The sequence below is a fragment of the Octopus sinensis genome, linkage group LG23 (genome assembly GCF_006345805.1).
Source record: "Octopus sinensis linkage group LG23, ASM634580v1, whole genome shotgun sequence".
Taxonomy (NCBI): domain Eukaryota; kingdom Metazoa; phylum Mollusca; class Cephalopoda; order Octopoda; family Octopodidae; genus Octopus; species Octopus sinensis.
Genome location: NC_043019.1, coordinates 14,899,303 through 14,923,672, shown reverse-complemented (window position 1 = coordinate 14,923,672; position 24,370 = coordinate 14,899,303). Strand labels below are relative to the sequence as shown.

Below are 24,370 nucleotides of genomic sequence, written 5' to 3'. Positions count from 1 at the left end.
GCTGGTGGCGGTTGTGATGACGAAGACGGTGTCATCGGCATCAGTGGCCACCACTACTGCTATTACCATCCACTTAACAACAACAACAACAACAGCAGCAGCAAGGCTTGCGCTTATAGTTTCTTTGGATACTATAACCTCCACTACTACTACTACTACTACTACTACTACTACTACTACCACCACTACAGACGGTGCCGTCGCAGGTTCGAGTGACGAAAGGGTCACAGGTTTGGAATGTTGTCTGCATTGCTGTTGCCACCACCGACGGTACCACTGCTGTTCCGACGACGCGAACTCTCAACCTTGTGTCCCATACGAATGCGACACGCAAAACTTCCAAGAACTACCGCTACCGTTGCTTCTACTACAAGGAGTACCATGTGACCGTGTCGGTTATCGGTTGGCTGTTTTTGTAAGAAGCAGCATCGGTTTATGTGATCACCGCCATAATCATCATCAGCAGCAGCAGCAGCAGCACTGTCACTATCCTCAGCATCTTTCTTTAGGCAGTTGCCATAACGACAGAGAACAGTGTTCTTTCAGTTTATTCCATCATCATCATCAATCACCAGCATCATCATCAGAAACAAGAACAGAATAACAGCCACCATTACCACCAAAACTACTGTAACTACTACGACTACTACTCTCAGCAACAGTGCCACGGTTTCGAAACACACTTGTTGCATATCCATCATCATAACAACAACAACAGCAGCAGCAGCGGTGATAACTATTCCACAGAAATCACAGCTGTCAGGGCAACTACTACTACTACTACTACTACTACTACTACTACTACAACTACTACTACTAGTAATGATGGTGATGATGTTGATGATAATACATCACTCTGCCAGGTGGACAACAGCAGCGACACACGACGACGGAATAACTCAACTGCGACTCCCTTGTGTCTCGGCATCGCTGCCGCCGCCGCTGCCGCCGCCGCCGTCTCCAACAGCGGCGACACCTGCAGCGGCAGCACCAGTTCTTCAACCAAGGATCCCAACGGCACCTCATGGATTACAAAAAGCTACCATGAAAATGCAATCAACCGTAAAATCGACAACAACAACAACAAAAACCGGAACGACAATAACAACAACAACAACAATAACAACAAGAGGAATAATAATAATAATAATAATAATAATAATAATAATTCTCATCGACAACCTGTTGTTGGCAAATGTAGTAAATGTGATCAAAGTGTCTGTGAGTGTCACAGATATTCGAAGCGAGATCGAAACGTGCACCTCGGGACTTCGGCCAAAGGTGCCGAGGTCGGAAAGCAAACCAGTCGTTTGTCGCAGATATTTGTGAAGAAATCGCCAAATCTTACACATGAGATGTCGCGAAGTTGGCCTTTGACTCAGGTAAGTTTCACATACAACTTTTCATTCCCACACTTTGCCGACCTCGTCTTTCCTCCACCATTTTGACTCAGCTATTCATCTCTCTCTCTCTCTCTCTACCTCTACCTCTTTTCTCTCTCTCTCTCTCTACCTCTTTTCTCTCTCTCTCTCTCTCTCTACCTCTCCTTTCTCTGTATCTCTCTTCTCTTATCTACCCCCTCTCTCTCTCTCTCATCGCTCTACCTCTGTCATCTCTACCTCTCTAATCACCTCACTACTTCTCTCTCTCATCCACTTTCTCTCATCTTCTCTCTCTCATCCCCTCTCTCTCTCTCTCATCGCTCTGCCTCTCATCTCTCCCACTTATCTCTCTCTCTCTCTCTCAACCTTTCTGACATTTCTATATATCTCATCCACTCGCTCTCTCTCTCTCATCATCTCCCTCACTCATCCTCTCTCTCTCTCTCTCTCATCTTCTCTCTCATCCTCTCTCTTATCATCTCTCTCTCTCTCTTTGCTTCGAAGTCCCCATCGGGTTCCGTTTTGTATTTAAAATTTCAGGAGGTGGGGAATGTCGATAACTTTAATGTCAGTCAAGTTCTGTGAGTCTCTCTCTCTCTCTCATCCTCTCTCTCTCATCTCTCTCTTCTCTCTCATCCTCTCTCTCTCTCATCCTCTCTCTCTCTCTCTCTCTCTTCTCTCTCATCCTCTCTCTCTCTCATCCTCTCTCTCTCTCTCCTCCTCTCCTCTCTCTCTCTCTCTCATCCTCTCTCTCTCTCTCTTCTCTCTCATCCCTCTCTCTCTCATCCTCTCTCTCTCTCATCCTCTCTCTCTCTCATCTCTCTCTCTCTCCTCTCTTTCTCTCTCATCCTCTCTCTCTCTCATCCCTCTCTCTCTCTCATCCCTCTCTCCTCTCTCTCTCTCTTCTCTCTCATCCTCTCTCTCTCTCTCTCTTATCTTCTCTCATCCTCTCTCTCTCTCATCCTCTCTCTCTCTCTCTATTCTAACTAACAACTGACTGCATCTCTTTCACGAAATGCCTGTTCTTGTGTTTAATTATTACTATTTGATTAAATCATTTGCCCGTTGCACAGAATGCCTGTCCATATTTCTTCCGACTCATTACGTTGTGAGTTCAAATTCCGCCAAGGTTGACTTTGCCTTTCATCACTCCGAGGACGATAAAACAAGCCCCTCCCCCTAAAACTGTTGGTCTTATGCCTAAATTTTATTATTATTATTATTATTATTATTATTATTATAAGGCGGCGAGCTGGCAGAATCGTTAGCAGGCTGGACGAAATGCTTAGCTACGTTCTGAGTTCAAATTTCGCCGAGGTCGACTTTGCCTTTCATCCTTTCGGGCTCGATAAAATTAGTACCAGTTACGCACTGAGGTCGATATAATCGACTAGTCCCCTCCCCCAAAATTTCAGGCTTTGTGCCTATAGTATAAAGGCTTCTTATTATTATAAAGGCAGAATCGTTAGCACGCCGGACGAAATGTTGAGCGGCATTTCGTCCGCCTTTATGTTCTGCATTCAAATTTCGCCGGGATCGACTTTGCCTTTACTGGGGGTCGATATAATCGATTAATACCCTCCTCCAAATTTCAGGCCTTGTGCCAATAATCGAAAGGATTATTATTATCATTATTATTATTATTATGGGTTTTTCTTCTTCTTTCAAATTTGCTTCCATTTCTTGCTGAGTGTCTTCCCGACTCCTAGGGCAAAGAAACTCATAGTATACATTGGTAGGCCATTAAACTAAACTCACTAGTTCGTTCATTTTTTTTTTTTTTTTGATAGAAATAAAGTTAAATTAAAATACATGGGTAGTAATAGTTCTCACATCGACAATGCTCTTCTCAATACGTGTGATGTACCAGTTAAGACAATCTTTTGCACTTCTTGCTGGGATGGTAAGCCAGGGATCATTCTCATATAATTTTCGGTTCCCTTATTGATCATTTCTACTATTATTATTATTATTTAGGCAGCGAGCTGGCAGAATCGTTAGCACGCTGGACAAAATGCTTAGCGGCGTTTCGTACATCTTAGTTTTGAGTTCAAATTCTGCCATGGTCAAGTTTGCCTTTCATCCTTTCAGGTTCAGTGAAATAAATACCATTTGAGCATTAGGGGGTCAATTTAATCGACTATCCCCCACCCCCCGGAAATTCCAGGTTTCGTGTTTATAGCGTAAAGGAATATCATGGCTTGCTATTTGGTGGAATCGTTATAGCGTCGGACGAAGTGTTTAATAACATTTCTTCCAAGCCATTACGACCTGTGTTCATTTCTCGCCGGGGTCAACTTTACCATTCGTCAGTACTGGGCTCAATTTAGTGGACTAAACCCATCCCCACAAAACTGCTGTCTCTGTGCCAAAATTTGAAACAATTATTTTTGGATGTAAGGGGGCACATGGCCTAGTGGTTAGAGCAGCGGACTCGCGGTCGAGGGATCGCTGGTTCGAAACTCAGACCGGGCGATGTGTGTGTTTATGAGCGAAACACCTAAGCTCCACGCGGTTCCGGCAGAAGTTAATGAAGTTCTGCTGACTCTTTCGTCACAACTTTCTCTCACTCTTTCCTCCTGCATCTTGCAGTTCACCTGCGACGGACCGGCGTCCCGTCCAGGTGGGGAACTTATATGCCAATTAAACCGGGGAAACCGGCCCTTATGAGCCAGGCGTGGCTCGAGAAGAGACAAACAAACAACAACATTTTTGGATGTATTTGTGTAGGATGTGAGTCGGTTTATACAGTACGGGCGGTTATGAATGCGTAGAATCTGTTGTGAGTTATTCTACACAACGGTCGTATAGTATGTTATAGTATGATAATATGGGGGTGGGGTGACCGTATGGGTCAATGGTTCTCAACCAGGATTCATATAGCTTTTGGGACTCCATTTGCGTAAGATTTTGTTAAAATTTATCTGCAATGAATTGGTCGTACCTTTACAATGCACAAAATATTCCAACAATTTTTTTTACATAATTCCTAGTATTTAACTATTAAAATATAAACTTATTTTTAGGCATCAAATGTTTATGAGGGTTCATCCGAGCGAAATAAGAATCAAGGGGTGGGTGGAGGTGCATAGGAAAAAATAGCTGAGAACCACTGGAGCAGATCATATGCTATGCAAATTGGGCTGGTGGTTGGGTAATATATGTATATGTGAAGGTGCATGGCTCAGTGGTTAAAGCATCGGGCTTACAATCATGAGGTAGTGAGTTCGATTCTTGGACTGGGCTGTGTGTTGTGTTCTTGAGCAAGACACTTTAATCCACGTTGCTCCAGTTTACTAATCTGTAGAAATTAGTTGTGACGTCACTGGTGCCAAGCTGTGTCGGCCCCTTTGCCTTTCCCTTGGATAACACTGGTGGCGTGGAGAGGGGAGACTGGTATGCAGGGGCAACTGTTGGTCATCCATAAAATAACCTTGCCCGAACTTATGCTTAGGAGGGGAACTTTCCAGGTGCAATCTCATGGTCATTCATGACCGAAGGGAGTCTTTACCCAATTTTGATTTTTTTAGTATATGTGTAACCCTTGTTATAACAGATGTCTTGTAACGATGGATATATACACCTGGATTCATATTATACTCTTTTCTTAATAAACCCGTTTCAATTTTAGATACTTGCGTTTAAAATATCTCCTGAATACTTCTTGCCTATTACACGTGTCCACCTGTCTGAGGACTTTGCGACATGTCCGGCCTAACAAAACTTCTGCTTTCAGTTTTCTCATTTGCAACAAATATTACTATTTTTCTAAATTTCATCAACGTAATCGCAATTTAACCCACTGAAAATTTGTCTTAAGAAAATTTCATTAAAAAAATATAATAAATAAATAAATGCGTCCTTTTCAAGCCTAGCCAGGCTCATGGGCCCGGTTTCCCTGTTTCAATGGCGTATGTGTTCCCCAGCTGGATGGGACGCCAGTCCATCGCAGTCCACTCACAAGGCTTTGGTTGATCTAGAAGAGACTTTCCCAAAGTGACACATAGTGGGAGTGAACTCGGAACCGTTTGCTTCTTCCAAGTATTTTTGTGTCTTTTTATTCTCTAATCCCAATATGGTTATTTCGTAATAATTTTCTAATCATGTCAAGCCCTTGCTTACTTAAGCCTAAGTGGCCAAGACACCCAGGTTTCCATTGCCTCGAGTGGTTTTCTAAATTCTCCTATCTAAGCTCTTCAATTCACTTGTCTTCTGATTCATTATACTAAAGCTGAAACCTATTTCCGCAGTCACTGGTGTATTTATACCTATTATCTTATTCTTGGCATTGAATTCAGCATTTAAAATTAGTCTCACTCATATCTAGTACACTTTTCTACATTTTTTTCTCTTATGTTTCATAATATTGTGCCTTATCAGTATCGTCTGCGCCGAAGCACTTACATAGGCGGGTTCTCTCCAAATTTCTCTGGTTTCATTTTCTATGAATGTTATTTAGTATTATTCATAGACTAACTTTAGCACGCCTGTCTAATCCCGTACTTATTTTGCTATCATCTCAGTATCCACGTACAACTTCTTAGTAGGTTCTTCAGCTGAGGATTTTCTTTTGTAAATATTCACATAATGTTTATAATTATTTGTTCATATAATTTTTAGCATTTTTTAAAAAATTGACAGCGGTGGAGAAGAAGGAAAATGGCAACGATAATAGGTGTCGTTGCTATTAAAGTGGCAAGTTTACAGAATCGATAGCACGTCAGACAAAACGTTTATACAGCATTTCTTCCGACTTTACATTCTGGGTTCAAATTCCACCGGGGTCAAATTTGCCTTTCATCCTTTCGGGACAGAAACATGTGTCCACGACTGTCCTCTTATCTCCAGGCAATAAGCCAGTCTTTTGCCTTAAATGCATATCAACTTCGAAGAATTTTTGATTCTTAGGATTATCTCCCCTTCTCATACGGAGCTGGTCTCAGTTGCATTTTTGGTCATTATGACATATCTTTCAGAAACGGAGATCTCTTATATAAAATCCGTTCTGTCTGTCTGTCTGTGTGTCTTCTAGGATCTCGGGCATCCTCCATCCGATTGCGCTCAAATTTGATATGTAGATACCGACGGTCTCAGGGCGTGTATAAGTCTTGAAAAAATTACAAAAATCGATTCCAGGTGAGAATGCGATTGATAAAGCCGTGGGAAATCATAGTGAGGTTATAGGGCCTTACTTCGGTTGAGAGTAAACAGGATAAATTTTGTCCTATTGTAATATATTGTCCTATTGTAATATTGTTATAAAGATAGACTAAAATGTCTATCTTTATTTATTCTTTTGCTGGTGTCTCAAATTTAGGTTAAATCAGTGTTTCTCAAAGGGGAGGCCTATGGGACGGTCGGACAAGTTGTTTTGAGAAAATTTGGCTTAAATGTTGGACAACTCAGCACTGTCCATTGGACGGGGGAGGCGTTTTCCTCGTAATTATATATATCAACAAGTGTGGTGTGTGTGTGTGTGTGTGTGTGTGTATTAGTATTGTTAAAAACACGAAGCTTATTGACCGAAGCCGTTTGAAGTTTGTCGTTTAACTTTAGGTTGGTCCTTGATCAAGTAAGCCTCTAATAAAATGTATTCCAGCTGTGGCCCTCTTCACTTTGATCTAGACTCAGCGAATCTTAGACCGGATTATCTAAAATATTTCTCTTATTAAAGTTAGTTTCCAGTTTCCAATAAATGTTTGGTACTTGTTCTTGCTAAGACAATTCTTTGTTACAGCAATTAAACATCTCTCTCTCTCTCTCTTTCTCTCTCTCTCTCTCTCTCTCTCTCTTTCTCTCACTCACTCTCTCTCTCTCTCTCTCTCTCTCTCTTCTCATACACACACTCAGCTGCTACAAACATTGGCTGAATAAAAGATTGAGTATATGTGTTACGTTGAATAAATATACACAAACACACATACTATATATACATACTATATATATATATATACATATATAGGAGTGACTGTGTAGTAGGCGCAGGAGTGGCTGTGTGGTAATTAGCTTGCTTACGAAACACCTGGTTCCGGGTTCAGTCCCACCTTGGGCAAGTATCTTCTACGATAGCCACGGACCGACCGAAACCTTGTGAGTGAATTTGGTAGACGGAAACTGAAAGAAGTCCGTCGTGTATATATATATATATATATATATATATATAATGTTTGTGTATCTGTGTCTGTGACGACTGATGTTGGTGTGCTTATGTCCCCGTAACTTAGCGGTTCAGCAAAAAATTGTGATGGAATAAGTACTAGGCTTACAATGAATGTCTTGGGGGTCGATTTGTTCAACTAAAGGCGGTGCTCCAGCATGGCCGCAGTCATGCTGAACTGAAACAAAGATATATATAAGAACTGACAAGAAATCAGGAAAGGCGTAATTACTTTCATTAATTCACAGCTGTTTCTGCTACCCAAAGCTCCTCGGAGCCATTATGTTTATATTGGAGACAGCGATACATTAATGCTACACACACTCCTCTCTCTCTCTCTCTCTCTCTCTCTCTCTCTCTCTTCTCTCTCTCACACACACACACACAAATATACATCACTTAATACGTTTGAGTAGATTAACATTTTCCCTTTGTTTACTAGGGAACTGTTGACAGTTACTCTTAACGTTCAGCCATGTAGTCTTCAGGCGACAGTCCACTGAGGGCTCTAACTAAAACTTCAAAGTAAGCGTCAACCTGTGGATCTGAGGAAGCTTTAAGATGTTGCACGAGCACGTAGCTCTGATTGCACTGCTTATTACGGCAGAAACAGTTGTAAGTTAATGCGGGTCATTACGTAACTCCTGTTCTTTTGTCATTCATCAAATAATATTACGCTTTGCACTCCCCTGACGCTTTACTCTAAAGTATAAGTATATTGACTTCTGACAACTGGTTATTAGTAACGGTATTCTTAAGCAGAATCGTGTGTATATATATATATATATATATATATATATATAGTGGTACTAAAAGGAATTTCTCGCTGTATTATATACATATATATATAAATAGGTTTAAGAGAAAGAACCACCTTCAAGCAACTCAAACAACATTGAACGACATTATCTATGATAGAGATATATACGATTAAATTTTTTCAATTAATATCTACAATTACTATTCTGAATATATATTAAATTATATAGACTACGCGCGTTTCATGACAATATCTGTCGGTATTGCTAAAATAGAATGTCTGGAAATTCAATACCATATAAATCCGACTATACTGCCAATCTTCAGGTCTGGATTATATAAAACTGTTTTACTTTACATATAAAGGCATGACAATCAAAATTATACAACTAGAAGCCGTCGAAATAATTTTTCATTACTAAATGAGGAACCTATATATATATATATATATATATAGTTTCAGTCATTTGAGTGCGTCCATAGTGGAGCACCGCCGTAAAGAGTTCTAGTCGGACAAATCAACCCCAGGACTCATTATTTGTAAGCCTAGTACTTATTCTAACCGTTGCTTTTGCCGAACCACTAAGTTAAAGGGATGTAAGCACACCAACACCGGCTGTCAAGTGGTAGTGGGGACACGGACACAAATACATACACACACGTGCATATATATATATATATAACGGGCTTCTTTCAGTTTCCGTCAGCCAAATCCACCCAAAAGCATTTTTCAGCCTATGACTATAGTAAAAGACACTTGGCCGTGGTGACACGTGGAAGTGAACGCGGAACCATTTGAAGGGAAGCAAGCCTCTTACCATACAGCCATATCTGCGCATATATTTACCATTGCTCTTATGTTAAACTGTCGTATGTCCAAATTTGGCCAAATGCGGTTTTTTTTAGTATTTATTTTTGTTTGCAACAACTGGTTCTTTTGGTCAAACTATCCTATCTCCAGCAGCTTCAGATGCCAAGTTTAATAATAAACCGTTGTATTACACTTTGACAATTTTCATAAGTGTAGTAAATCTCATATTCGACAGTTTTGCAAAAATATTTCAAACTTGAAAATATCATATATGCAATGGAGTTACGATTTTATGCACCCAACAAAGTATTATTGTTAAGCTGAAACTGTGGCTAATGTAAAAAGAAATGAAATGGTGAAACTATTTTTTCGTTTTCTGAAAAAGCAACATTTTTGGGCTTAAGACACTTTTGCATAATAGCAACGATATATATATATATATATAGGCGCGGGCGTGACTGTGTGGTAAGAAGCTTGCTTCCCAACCACATGGTTCCGAGGCACTTTGGGCAAGAGTCTTCTACTATAGCCTCGGTCCGACCAAAGCCTTATGAGTGAATTTGGTAGACGGAAAGTGAAAGAAGGCCATCGTATACACACACACACCACACACACCATACACACACATACACACACACACACATACACACATACACACACACCACACACACACACACACACACACACACACCACACACACACACACACACACACACACACACACACATATATATATATATATATATATATAATATATATATATAATAAATCGCTAGCCACTAAACCTTTCTTTATTTTCTCTCCCCTTTATTTCTCTGTTCCTTCCTGTTGAAGAGCGTAGGCTCGAAACGTTAAAGACTTTCTTGCTTCCCGAACGTTAAACTAATACATCTGTTTGTTGTTTACGCACCCATCTTCATCTTTTGTTGGGGTTTTTTTCGTAAATTCTCACTATATATATGTGTGTGTGTGTGTGTGTGTGTGTGTGTTTGTGTTGTCCCCCACCATTACTTGAAAACCGAAGTCTGTGTTTACGTCACCGTAAGCTAGCGGTTCGGCAAAGGAGACCGATAGAATAAGTACTAGGCTCACAAAGAATGAGTCCTGGAGTCGATTCATTCGACTAAAGGCGGTGCTCCAGCATGACTGCAGTCAAATGAGCGAAACTAATAAAAGAATAAAGAGCATCATAATCCCATCTAACGACGCCGCAGACGTTTTATTGTCTTTGTTAGGTAAGACGCAGCCACGAAGCATGTCTCCTTGTCTGACCCGTTAACTAATTGCATGGTATTACATGTGCGCAGTCGCCTGTTATGAAGTCGGTCGGGTCACGTTCCACTCGGTCGACTGCGATTTGCTTCGTTGAGTTTGTATGACGTCACTGATTCTTTTCAATGACGTCATTTCGCTTCACTTCACTTCCATGCAATTTTGCTAAATGTTACTTAATACTCTAGCGGAATGGAATTGCGGCGGCGGCGGCGGCGCTGCTGCTGCTGCTGGTAGTTGTCATGATTTTGGTGGTCGTGGTGTGGAGGGGGGGGATGGCAGCGGCACAAGTGGTGGCGGCACCATATTACTACTACTAATAATATTAGTAATCCTTTCTACTGAAGGCACAGGGCCTGAAATCTCCTGGGAGGGGACTGGGCAATCACATCGACCCCAGTGTTTCACTGGTACTTAATTCATCGACCCCCGAAAGAATGAATGGCAAAGCCGACCTCGGCGGAATTTGACCTCAGAACGCAGTGACGGACGAAATGCTGCTAAGCATTTCGTCCAGCGTTTTAAGGATCTTTGCCAGCTCACCGCCTTAATAATAACAATCCCTTCTACTGGAGCAACAAGGCCTCATATTTGTGAGGTGGGGACTAGGCAATTATATCGACCCCAGTATTTCACTGGTACTTTATCGACCCCGAAAGGATGAGAGGCAAAGTCGACCTCGGCGGAATTTGAACTTAGAACGTAGTGACGGGCGAAATACCTATTTCTTTACTACCCACAAGGGGCTAAACACAGAGGGGACAAACAAGGACAGACAAACGGATTAAGTCGATTATATCGACCCCGGTGCGTAACTGGTACTTATTTAATCGACCCCGAAAGGATCAAAGGCAAAGTCGACCTCGGCGGAATTTGAACTCAGAACGTAACGGCAGACGAAATGCCGCTAAGCATTTCGCCCGGCGTGCTAACGTTTCTGCCAGATCGCCGCCTTTAAATAATAATAATGACTGAATCCTTAGTTGCTACAGCAGTAGTTCTTTAACCCTAGGTCAACCTTTTTGAAGTAGATCTATTATAAAAGGCGTTTTTGCCATGATCATACCGTCATTTCATTTATCATTTTTTTTTTTTTAGCAATAGTGTATTTGAGAAAATGTGGCTACTATTTATAGCAGGACGAGCGACACGATTAAGCAGTATAATGTTGGGTTGAGGATGAAAATTAAAAGAGTACCGTTTTGGGATTTGAACTCGTTAAGGAGATTTGTAAAACTAAAATTTCGTAAATTCCTAGTAGCAAAACCAGAAGTTACAAAAATGTGTAATGTAATCTTCTGAAATGACTGCCCAGTATTAAACTGGTATTTTAGAAAGGAGAGCTGTCCTCGGCGAGTTTGCACCTGAAAATATGCGGACAGGTATTGAGGGTGAGAAAAGGTGGAGACACACAGGGGTGTGGGGTGAACAGGCTGGCATGCATAGGCAGGTAGACGAGCTTAGGCAGACGGGCCTGCATTAACGATTAACAGGTAGACAGGTATATACAAGCGGTGGTGTGTTGGGGGAAGCTACCTACAAGCTGGAGGCGCATAAACAACGGGGGGGGGGACAGGTTACGCACAAGCGAGTTGGGTGGAGAGACACGGGAGGAAAGGCAGACAGGCATATGCAGACAGGAATACACGGGCAGGTGACGAGCAGACTGAACACGCAGGCGAACAGGCGGGGACACACAGACACAGACGAACAGGCACGCGCGCGCACACACCCCTGGCGGGCTTGGAACACACTCGCTCAGACATGCACGCAGACGGGTTGGCACAACGTGAGACGTAAGGTATTCGCTATTCACTCGTCATACGCCCCACTAACCCACAATTTCAACCACCGCCTCTCACACCGTCCTTGAAATATTTATGGTTCTACAACAACAACAAAACAAAAAACGTTTTCTATTTTCGATGTTCTTTTCTTTCCGTCACACACACACACACACACGCGTCTTCGTTGTCGTCCTCAAAGCAAAATAAGGCGAAGAAACCGGTCAGCTGAAATAGGTTTCTTGGTCAGTCCTGATGAATAAAAGATCTTCATGGCTTAAAGAACAGAAATAAAACTTTCATTGAAAATTGTTTAATGAGATTCTCGTCGTCTCAGTTGATGTGAATTTTAAATGAGGTTCGGTAGAGCGCCGAATAAAGTGCCTCGTAACGTTACGCCATTTCACATTCTTGTGTTCAATTCCCATTGGGCTGTGGCATTTAATCATTCCGAGGTCCTCGATCGGTAGATGGCGTTGCTATTTAGCCCTAGGTCAGTCCTGATTGAGAAGACTTTGAACCAATTTTCACACAGACACAACTATTAAATCAGGCCCTAAAACAATGTTTCTCACACCATTTTTTACCTATGGATCCCTTTGATACTAATTTTACTTGGGTGGACTTACACAGCCATTCGATGTTTAAGAAACCCCTTTATATTTTTATAATTGAGTATAAATTAGGAATTGTATAAAAGTACAATGATAAATTTATTGCCCTTAAACTTTAACAACAAAATCTTATACGGACCTCCAAAGGTGATATGAACCCCGCAAGGTGGTCTGGACCCCGCTTGAGAACCGCTGATCTAGGATAGCATTATGTAATGTCTTTTCCAGTTTCGTTATCATTTAGAACACTGGGAACCCAGAACCATATGGTTGGTAAGCAAGCTAATTACCACACAGTCACTCCAATTGGTTAAGATAAATAATTAAACAGGACTTCACTGATACGTAAAATCCATGAAATTCGTTTCATTGGGTTTAATACAAATGTATAATTCCGGTTTAGGATATATTCTTTTATTCTTGTACTTGCCTCAGCCATTAGACTACGGCCATGCTTGAGCACCGCCTTGAAGAGTTTTAGTCGAACAAATCGACCTCAAGGCTTACTTTTTAAACCTACTACTTATTCTATCGGTGTCTTTTGCTGAACCGCTATGTTACGGGGATGTAAACACACCAACACCGGTTGTCAAAAAGTGATGGGGGAGGGGGACAAACATAGACACAAGGACACACAAACGATATGTATATGATAGGTTGTATGTCTCCACAGTCCTGTTTTTATTCCCAACTTTGACCCTCTATAAATCCCAAATTTTATTCAATGATCGAAATGAGTAGATAGACAGCCGACAACTGATGAAGGGTCGTTCTTTGTGTTACTTGTCTTGTTTTCCATTTGTTTCTCTCGTTGTTTGCGCATTGAACTCATTTGTTTTCGTATTTCATATTGTTACTGTTGGTGACGTTCTGTACCCATATATACATGTATATCTATATATATATATAATATATATATATATATATATATATATATATATATACACACGACGAGCTTCTTTCAGTTTCCGTCTACCAAATCCACTCACAAGGCGTTAGTTGGCCCGAGGTTATAATAGAAGACACTTGCCCAAGGTACCATATATATATGTATATATATATATATGTCACTTTGAAAAGTATATATAGTGAGCAGGCAGGCACAGTCATGGCTGTGCAACCTCGTGGATTTGGGTTCAGTCCGACCGCGAGGCACGTTGAACAGGTGTCTTCTACTACATAGCTCCGGGCTGATCAATGCTTTGTGGGTGAATTTTGTAGACGGAAGCTGTGATAAGTACCAGGCTTCAAAAGTGACGAGTGGGTTCGATTTCTTTTACTTACACTGTTCAAAGCGGTGCTCCAGCATGGCTGCAGTCCAATGACTGAAACAAGTAAACGGTAAAAGATATGCATGTGATGTATTATAAGTGTGTGTATACATTCTTTTACTTGCTTCAGTCATTTGACTGCGGCCATGTTGGAGCACCGCCTTTAATCGAACAATTCGACCCTAGGACTTATTCTTTGTAAGCCTAGTATTTATTCTATTGGTCTCTTTTGCCGAACCGCTAAATGACGATGACATAAACACACCAACATTGGTTGTGAAGCGATGGTGGGGAGACAAACACAAACATTATATATATATATATCTATATATATATATATATATATATATATTATATATATATACACACACACACACACACACACACACATACTACGGGCTTAAAAACAATATGTTCTGGGAACGATTTGTTCGACTAAAACCCCTTAAGGTGGCGATCCAGCGTAGCCGCAGTTAAATGGCTGCAACGGGAATATATATATATATATATATATATAATATATATATGAATGATGTGTGTGTGTGTGTGTATCCGGTCGTGCTTGAACATATTGCAGTCTTAGTTCATGTGAACGGATTCACAACACCTCAACAGGTTATCGCTTCTTCCACGATTTTATGCCGATGTGAAGAAAAGACCTCAAAAATTCCACATAAACAACAATATGGAATCTTTTTTATTTTCTTTTTACCTCAAGCAACCGCGGTGGCTCTTGCCGTCACCAGCCACAAATAACTAAATGAATATATATATATATATTATATATATATATATATTTGTATTGTGTGTATGTTACTGTGTTCTCTAGTCAGATCAAGTATGTTCAAAGTATTATCATCATCATTATTTAATGTGAAACTAGTTGAATTCCTTTTATATATATTTTTTTTTCTCCCACTTTCCTTTTACTCCTCCTCCTCCAAATATGCAATAACACATTTCTGAATAATAATAATAATAATAACAACAACAACATACTATGGACTTTTCTTTGTTATATATTTAAGATCAACATGTGCTTTCTAATGTCGTTCACAGCGCCAACACACACGCCTTGTGAGTGGATTTGATTGAAGGAAACTGAAAGAGGCCCATCATATATATATATATATATATATATATATATCTTTTATTCTTTTCAGTCATTTGGCTGCGGCTATGATGGAGCACCGCCTTTAGTCGAGGAAATCGACCCCAGGATTTATTCTTTGTAAGCCTAATACTTATTCTATCGGTCTCTTTTGCCGAACCGCTAAGTTACGAGGATGTAAACACACCAGCATCGGTTGTCAAGCGAGGTTGGGTGGGGGTGACAGAGACAGACACACACTAACACATACACACACATATATATATATATATATATATACACATACATACGCACACGACGAGCTTCTTTCAGTTTATCAACTCCGTGAAGATGAATGGCAAGTCGATCCCGCGGACGTAAAGCTCAGAACGTAGCAGCTGACGAAATACCTATTTCTTTACTACCCACAAGGGGTTAAACAGAGAGAAGACAGACAAACGGATTAAGTCGATTATATCGACCCCAGTGCGTAACAGGTACTTATTTAATCGACCCCGAAAGGATGAAAGGCAAAGTCAACCACGGCGGAATTTGAACTCGTAAGCCTTTTGCCCGGGGCATAAAAAATAATAATAATAATAATAATAATAATTGTTGTAATAATTTTGTTGTAATTAAACGAAAGTTTTATTAAAATTATATTTTAATTAATATATTAATATATTTTTTTTGTCTCTTTGCAGATACGATATCTCACACAGTCTCTGATGTTCAGAGTGATACTCTGTCTAATTCTCATACCAACCATCTTAGCATATCCGAAACCGATCCTCGTGGAGAAAGCTAACCAGACGATCGTAGTGTTCCATACGGCTCCGTGTCGTCCGCTGTCAAGGGACCAACTCCGAAGCCAGCTGGGAGAGGCCTACGACAAGGGCCGAATGGCTGAGGATGAACAAACGGTGAAGCGAAGCATCCAAGCGGCGACTTCGAACCCTCGTCGAGAAGAACAGTTGAATGATGCTGAGATAGATGACGGCTACTTAAGTGACCAACCTATGAGCAGAAGACGACGTAACTATGGTGATACGGAATTTGGTAGACAAAAATATGACGACGACGACGACTATGAAGAAACTGAATACGATGAAGATGACAGTTATTTAGGAGACGAAGATGATGATGATGATGATCGTGATTACCATGACGACGATGATGAGACATTTGATGATAATGATGAAGACGATGATAGTGATGATGATGATGATGAAGGGTTTAAGGATGAAGACGACGATGGCAATTTTAAACGTAATAATAATGGTAGAAAGAAAAATAGGAGAAAAAATGGATCGAACAAGAATGGGCGTCGTCGCCACCGACGCAGGAATCAAAGGATTAGAAATTTAGGTGGCGGCAAAATTCGTCGAAAAAGCAGACGAGAACATCTCACGTCTAAACGGCGACATTTTTATTCACAGATCAATCACAAATTGAAACCTCGCAAAAACAGAAGCAGACTTCCAACCGATGCCCGCAAAAAGTCCCCCAATCTTAGATCGGGTCTTGTCCGTGGCAAGAGAGACGTCGGCAGATCGAACAAACGAAACCAAACTAGAAAAACTGGTCCTTATATTAAAGTAACCATTTCAGTGAAACATCGAGGGCGACAGTTGCAGCGTCACAAACGAACCGGTCGTGCCGCTGAAATGTCAGCCAATTGGCAGTGTGAAATGGAGACCGACTGGAAACGAATGGACGATGGATATTTTCCGCCATATTTACAAACTGGAAAGTGTAAATCGAAGTCTTGCTTCTTCGATTTCTACAGGTGTATTCCCAAAAGATATACGATAAAAGTTCTCAAAAGAGATCCCTTCCGCTGTAACCCAATCCCCACGTTCGGACAAAACACCACTTACGAAGAAAAATGGATATTTGACAAATATCACGTGACTGTTTGTTGCCAATGTGGCAAAGCGAGACTGAGGACGTCGAGACGCCGTCAAAGCAATCGACGGTCGAGACCACGTTGATGAAACGTTTGTTTTATAACTACTTTTATTATTTTGCAACATTTATTAAATAATAATGTTGCCTCGGGTTTTTTTATTAATTTAAAAAATATATATATATACCAAAAAGCAAGCATACCAAATTTAAATAATTTAAAGAAAACAAGGATGTGTGTGTGTGTATGTATATATAAACATTGTATGATTGTGTGACTGGAAATAGATACATATATGTATGTATGTATATGTGACGGAAACGGATTGACAGTTTGTATAGTGACAAGGGGGGGGGGACAAGGGCGAGAGAAAAGCTTTGAATGTGATGTAAGTGAAACGGAATTGGGCAGAAGACGGTTTGTCGTTGTACGTCAAGTGTCGTGCCTGGAAACGTTACCTTTGAGTTATTTTTCTTGGCATTGGAAAAACGTGTGAAGAAGAAAATAGGGGACTTAGAACGCAACACAGCACTCACATATGCGGCGCGCGCTGGCACACATGTATGCGTGTGTGTACGCATGCGTATATGCGTGTACATATGTGTCTATTTCTGTTTGTTTGCAATTATACTTTTATATTTAAATACATACAGATGCCTACATATGTATGCATGTGTGTACACAAATGTGTTAATATATATATGTGTATATATATATACGCGCACCGTTAGACTTATAAATATGTGAACTGTAGTGTTTTTTTTTTTTAATTGTGTATATGTGACCAAGTGTTTGTACGTATGCATATATATATATATATATATATATACGTATGTGAGTGTGTATACAATCTATTTATAATGTATTTATACTTAAATGTAATGACTGAAAATGGTGTAAAAATAAAAAGCGTGGCTCGAGAAATATTAACGAAACATAACAGCAAAACAACCAGCATGACCAGAAGACAGTAACCAAGGCGATACACTAGACTGAGAGCCTCGTAAAATACACCTATATATATATTATGTATATGTATGTATGTATATATATATATATATTTAGTTGTGGCTATGATAAGCCAGACGACAGCAGTCACAGTGTGTGTGAACATGACGGCGGTTCGAGATTTAGCTTGTTGATTTCTTAACGCCAAATGTCTCCCAATGAAGACAACAATACCTTTTGACAGACTGTCATGAGCCTTACTTTGAAACACAGACATACAGCGCCACAATTATCATGTTATATTTTACCTTATTATAGTAGTTACCGACACACATATGTCTGCATATATATCTAGATATATATATATGTATATATATGTATGTATAGAAATACATACATTGACACCTAAGTACAGTTATGTGTTTGTGTGTGAGAGCGAGAGAAAGAATGAGATTCTCTGTGTGTGTGTACGTCTGTATTTATGTATGTATGAATGTATGTATTTATATATATGAATGTTTATATAGGAATATAGGCCGTTGGATGGACTGAAGATAATTAATGGAGTGTATATAAATATATGTGCCTGGAGTGTATATATAATATATATATATGTATGTAGATTTATTGTTTGTCTGCGCATGTAATAGCATTTCTGTGTACTTACGTATAATCATGTAAACAGATAAGAATGTATGCGTGAAAAGCGGTGGCAGATTGCTAAAATGAAAGGAAACAAATTTAAGACATACGTTACCACATAAAAAATGAAATACAAAATATACAATACAAATAAGATGTTTATAACGGAGTTATAGTTGACTCCCTTTTGTGATAAAAAAAATGCCGTAATTATTAATAATAGCAGACTTCTAGATACATATGTATGTATGTATGTATGTATACGCAATTCTTTTTAAAGAAAAGAAATGAGCAAATATATATAAAAAAAAAGACGCATACGAATGTCAAAGAAAAAAAGACGATAATGAACGTATACACACACTATTTGTGGATTAACAAGGCGACCAATGGTTTCATGTGGAAAAACGCATCCACAATTGTTCAAGCTCTCGACGTTCGATACCAGCGTGTGTATATATATATATGAGACAAAGAATAAAATATGAAACAACGTATGACTTATTTTGAGAATTATATATGAAAGAAAATGCGTTCAATATCCTAAAGTGGAACGAACATTTGTGACTCCCTTTGTGAAGGACTATTTTGTGGATCCAATGAGGATCTGAGAACAATGATAAAAATGTATGTGAGTGAGTATATATATACATATATAATATAATAAAATGCATATACACTCACCACACACATACAAATAAAATTTGTGAAAAGATAATATGGATGCAAATAACTTTTTTAACGAGTTTCGAAGAAGCTACGAACTAATTAAAATATTTATACGAATACTGAACTTTTTAATTTCACATTTAAAAAAAAAAAAAACGAGGGAAAAAATCAAAATTATCAAAACCCAAATATTTAATCAAATCCTGTTTTGTTATTAGTTATCCACCACCACCGCCACCCCCTTTTTAATGTTGAATTTATTTATTTTTTTAATTGTTTAGATGAAAAATAAAACACAACCAAAATGGCGTTCGAGAAACACCAGATATAGAGCGACCCGGAATTGAGTACTTATATGGTACCTAATTTCTGTGACAAAAACCCACTTGAATTATAGCTTAAAACTAAATGTGTGGGGCACCAGCTGGTTCCCCTCTGATCCTTCTCTTCTTTTAGTGAGAATCGATTAAAATAAATATCAGTTATGTATTGTAATTTGTGTCATTGGCTATACACTCTCTACTCTTTTTAGATATATTATAGTCGTTGAACCTGTGTACGAAACGGCAAAGAAACGAGCGATGGAGACTAGCTGCGACGTTTTAAGGGACACAGACCTAAATGATATTTAGTTTAAAAAGAAACTGGCTGAATCCCCATCGCTAATCAATAATATACAACCTCGGTTCAACCTCCTGTATATATATATATATATATATATATATATAAAACTTAGTGCTTTTGCGACGAAACGGAAAAGTTGAATTTTCTTTTTCTTTAAATTTCGTAATTTCTGGGTTTGGAAGTGAAACTACATCCTTTCCGAGTCAACTGTGCACTTCTCATCCAATACACATTGGTTAAGGAGAGCATATAAAATTATATATATATATATATGTACACCTGTAATATTGCAAGGGAAGAGGGCGATAGGGGTTCGATTCAAACGTTGTGTAAACGTATACCCCTTCCGATTCAACGTTTCCGTACAGACAAAAGCAAAAAAAAAAAGTCAAATTGAAATTACATATATATTAAAAAAAAATATACATAAAAAATTCAGACTTCCTTTCCTCTAAAAAAAAAACACAAAAATAAAAAACGACAATGCCGGCGAAGAAACCTTTAAAGATACCCACCTCCCTCTTAACACACAATCACTTCCTTCACAAATGATAAAAAAAAAACAATAATAATAATAATAATAATAATAAGCTGCAGTCTCCTACCTATCCCAGCAAACACTTGACGAAGATATATCTTACTAGTTATTTCTTATGTTACGTTTTGTTTTTAACGTTCTGCGTTGCATCTTTGTCTGTGTAAAGTTGGTTTTTCGAAATATATATATATATATACACACACAGATATATATGTATATATAGAGTAGAGATCCAATGATCGGAATTACACAATAAACTCATACATACAATAATTATTTTCGTTGGCTTCTAGTTTTTTCTACACTTGTTTTTGTTTTTTTTGTTTGTTTTTTGTTCTTGTCTTTTCCTTCATTTAAAATTTTCTACAGAAGTGACTTCACGCAAGTAATATATTTGCAAATTCATGTGTGTGTGTGTATGTATAAAGTGTGAGTGTATATATATATATATATATATATATATATATATATATATATATATATACTCTACTGTTTTACTTGTTTCAGTCATTAGACTGTGGCCATGCTGGAGCACCGCCTTTAGTCGAGCAAATCGAACCCAGGACTTATTCTTTGTAAGCCTAGTACTTATTCTATCTGTCTCTTTTGCCAAACCGCTAAGTTACGGGGACGCAAATACACTAGCATCAGTTGTCAAGCGATGTTGGGGGGAACAAACACACAAATACATATATATACATACATATATACGACGGGCTTCTTTCAGTTTCCGTCTACCAAATCCACTCACAAGGCTTTGGTCAGCCCGAAGCTATAGTAGAAGACACTTGCCCAAAGTGCCACGCAGTGGGACTGAACCTGGAACCATGTGGTTGGTAAGCAAGATACTTACCACACAGCCACTCCTGCGCGCGCATATATATATATTGGTAAAAACGGTAAGATAACAAAAGAAAGAAAGAGACCTCAATATTATGTAAATAGAAGAAATTTATCTGTAAAATAATATGTGACAATTATTCAATAGCCAAGATAAAACTCTGAGTTTCGGATGCCGAGGTGGAATTTGAACTCAGAACGTAGCGGCAGTCGAAATGCCTACTTCTTTATTACCCACAAGGGGTTGAACACAGAGAGGACAAACAAGGACAGACAAACGGATTAAGTCAATTATATCGACCCCGGTGCGTAACTGGTACTTATTTAATCGACCCCGAAAGGATGAAAGGCAAAGTCGACCTCGGCGGAATTTGAACTCAGAACGTAGCGGCAGACGAAATACCGCTAAGCATTCTGCCCGGTGTACTAACGACTGTGCCAGCTTGTTGCCTTAAAACAAATCGATATTAAATTTATTTAAACAATTAAATGAAATACCCGTCCTTGAGAGGGGTCACGGGACCTAGTGGTTGATGGCATTGGTCTCGCTATCGTGAGATCATGGTTTCAATTCCTGAACCGAGCGATGAGCTGTGTTCATGAGCAAAACGTTGCTCTCTCAACTCCCCTCGGGTAGTAGAGTAATATAAGTAATAAGAGAAAGCAGCGACAGGTGTCGGCAATCCAGCAATGGATGGTGGACCTGCCTAAATAAACAAACAAAAGGGAACTTCTGGGATAACGAGTGGCCGTAGGCTTACCCTGACGTTCGGTGTTACTTATTGTGAGTATAAATGACACAAGTTTATTCAATATACTCATGTCCACACGTGGCCGTGGTAAGAAGCTTGCTTCCCGACCAATTGGTTCCGGATCCAGTCCCACTCCATGGCACCTTGGGCAAGTGTCTTCTACTATAGCCTTGGGTCAACCAAAGCCTTCTGAGTGGATTCGTAGATAGAAGCTGAAAGAAGCCCGTCTTGTGTATATATATATGTGTGTGTATGTGTATATATATATATATATATATATATGTATACATTTATGTGTATGTGTGAGTATGTATGTGTGTGTCTTTGTGTTTCTGTTTGTTCCCCCCATCACCGCTTGACAACCGGTGATGGTGTGTTTATGACCCCGTAACTTAGCGGTTTTGCAAAAAAAAAATCCTATAGAATTAAGCACTAGGCTTTAAAAAATAAGTCCCGAGGTCGATTTGTTCGACTAAAAACCTTCAAGGTGTTGCTCCAGCATGGCCGCAGTCAAATGACTGAATCGAGTAAGAGAATAAAAGACAAAACTTGCAAGATACTAGTCTGCGCAAAGTACTTGTGGACTAGTCTGGTAACCAAGGGAATTTGCAGTCCCTGCTCGCAAATTAGTGCGGCTAAGAAGGTTTTGACCATCAGTATACGGGATACATCTTTCGAATGTTTACTTTTATACATGGAGTTCAAGCTTATCGTATTAGGGTCAATTCTGCGCCCCACTTCAATCGGCGCCTGGGGCACGTGCCCCCTTGCCCTCCGCCGTAGCTACCTCTATACCTACAAATCAAAATATACCGTTATGGATCACGAAGAAATACTTGTTAAAGTCATCTCTACGGATTTCTATAGAAGTTGTAACCAGCTCTGATTTTGTTACGACGTTTCGTATCCGAGACGTTTGTTGTAAGCAACAATGAGATCAAAGATGAAAAATGGTTAATGGACGTATATGCCATGTTTCAGGAGTTTTTACTCCTTCATCAGCACTCATCAGCTACGAACGAGAAAGAAAATAGTTCCCTGCCTTAATCATGCACGAAAGAATAGTTCCCTACCTTGCAGAATTGATTGGAACCATCATGTCTACAGTTGCACAGACATCTGCTAAAACATACTCAAAGGATAATGCTTCGTCGCTTATATATATATATATATGTGTGTGTATGTATGTATGTATGTATGTATTAAAATGCACGTGAGAGAGAGAGAGAGAGAGACAGACAGAGAAACGAATAGTAGTTGTGTAATCATATATATATATATACGAGGGGCGTTCAATAAGTAATGCCCCTGACCCACTTCCCATAGCAGTAGAGCAACGAAACTTGGCACAGTTATTAGTCTTTTTCTACATAGAAAATACCCAGAGTTACGCATTTCTCCCATCGTTTGATGCAGCTCTGGAGACCGTTTTTGTAGAAGACCCCAGCTTGGTCCTCCAACCACGACGGGACTTCAGAAATCAAGGCTGCATCATCTGGGAAACGCTTTCCTTTCAAAAACAACTTCATGGCTGGGAAGAGGTGAAAATCCGAGGGTGCAAGGTCAAGAGAGTAGGGGCATGGGAGAGGAGTTCATAGCCGCACGCCTGTGCTTCTGATCTGGCGACACGCGAGTTGTGGACCGGAGCGCTGTCCTGCAGGAGGAGGATGCCTTTGCTGATCTTGCTCCGCTTCTTGATTTTCATAGCTTCTCTTAATTTCCTCAAAAGTGAAGCATAATATGCTCCTGTGATTGTGGTACCCTTTGCCATGAAATCTGTCATCACTACTCCGTCCTGGTCCCAGAAGACTATGAGCATGACCTTTGCTAGTGGAGGGCTGCGCTCTTGCCTTCTTTGGAGGAGGTGAGTCACGGTGCTTCCACTGCATTGACTGGGCTTTTGTCTCTGGATCATAGTGATGGACCCAGGTTTCATCCTGTGTAATCAGTCTTTTGAAAAATGTTGACTCATCTTCTTGGCACATCTCCAAATTCATCCTCGCGTAATCGATGCGTTCTTGCTTCTGGAAAGGTGTGAGCAACCTGGGAATCCATCTGGCAGACACCTTTTGCATATGCAAATGGTCATGAATGATTGGTTTCCACAGACCCGGTACTAATCTTGACCTCATGGGCTATTTGGCGAATAGTTATGCGTCGATCTTCCAAAATGGCAGCCTCAACTTGATGGACAGATGCCTCATCAATAGCAGTAGGGGGCGACCAGATCTGGGAGCTGTTTCCACAGAGTTCCGACCATGTTTGAATTCACAATGCCAGCGTTTTACAAGGTCATATGATGGGGCAT

General features: G+C 39.8%; 1 protein-coding gene across 1 annotated transcript in view; it reads left to right on the top strand.

The window, feature by feature from the left end:
- Positions 1-17,846, top strand: part of LOC115223696 (probable WRKY transcription factor protein 1) — a 19,222-nt gene extending 1,376 nt beyond the window's left edge. Inside the window, exons 2-3 of the mRNA XM_036512630.1 lie at positions 514-1,382; positions 15,845-17,846. Coding sequence (XP_036368523.1) covers positions 514-1,382; positions 15,845-17,134 — 2,159 coding nt within the window. The 3' untranslated portion in view covers positions 17,135-17,846. The remainder of the gene's footprint in view (positions 1-513; positions 1,383-15,844) is intronic.
- The last annotated feature ends 6,524 nt before the right edge of the window (positions 17,847-24,370 follow it).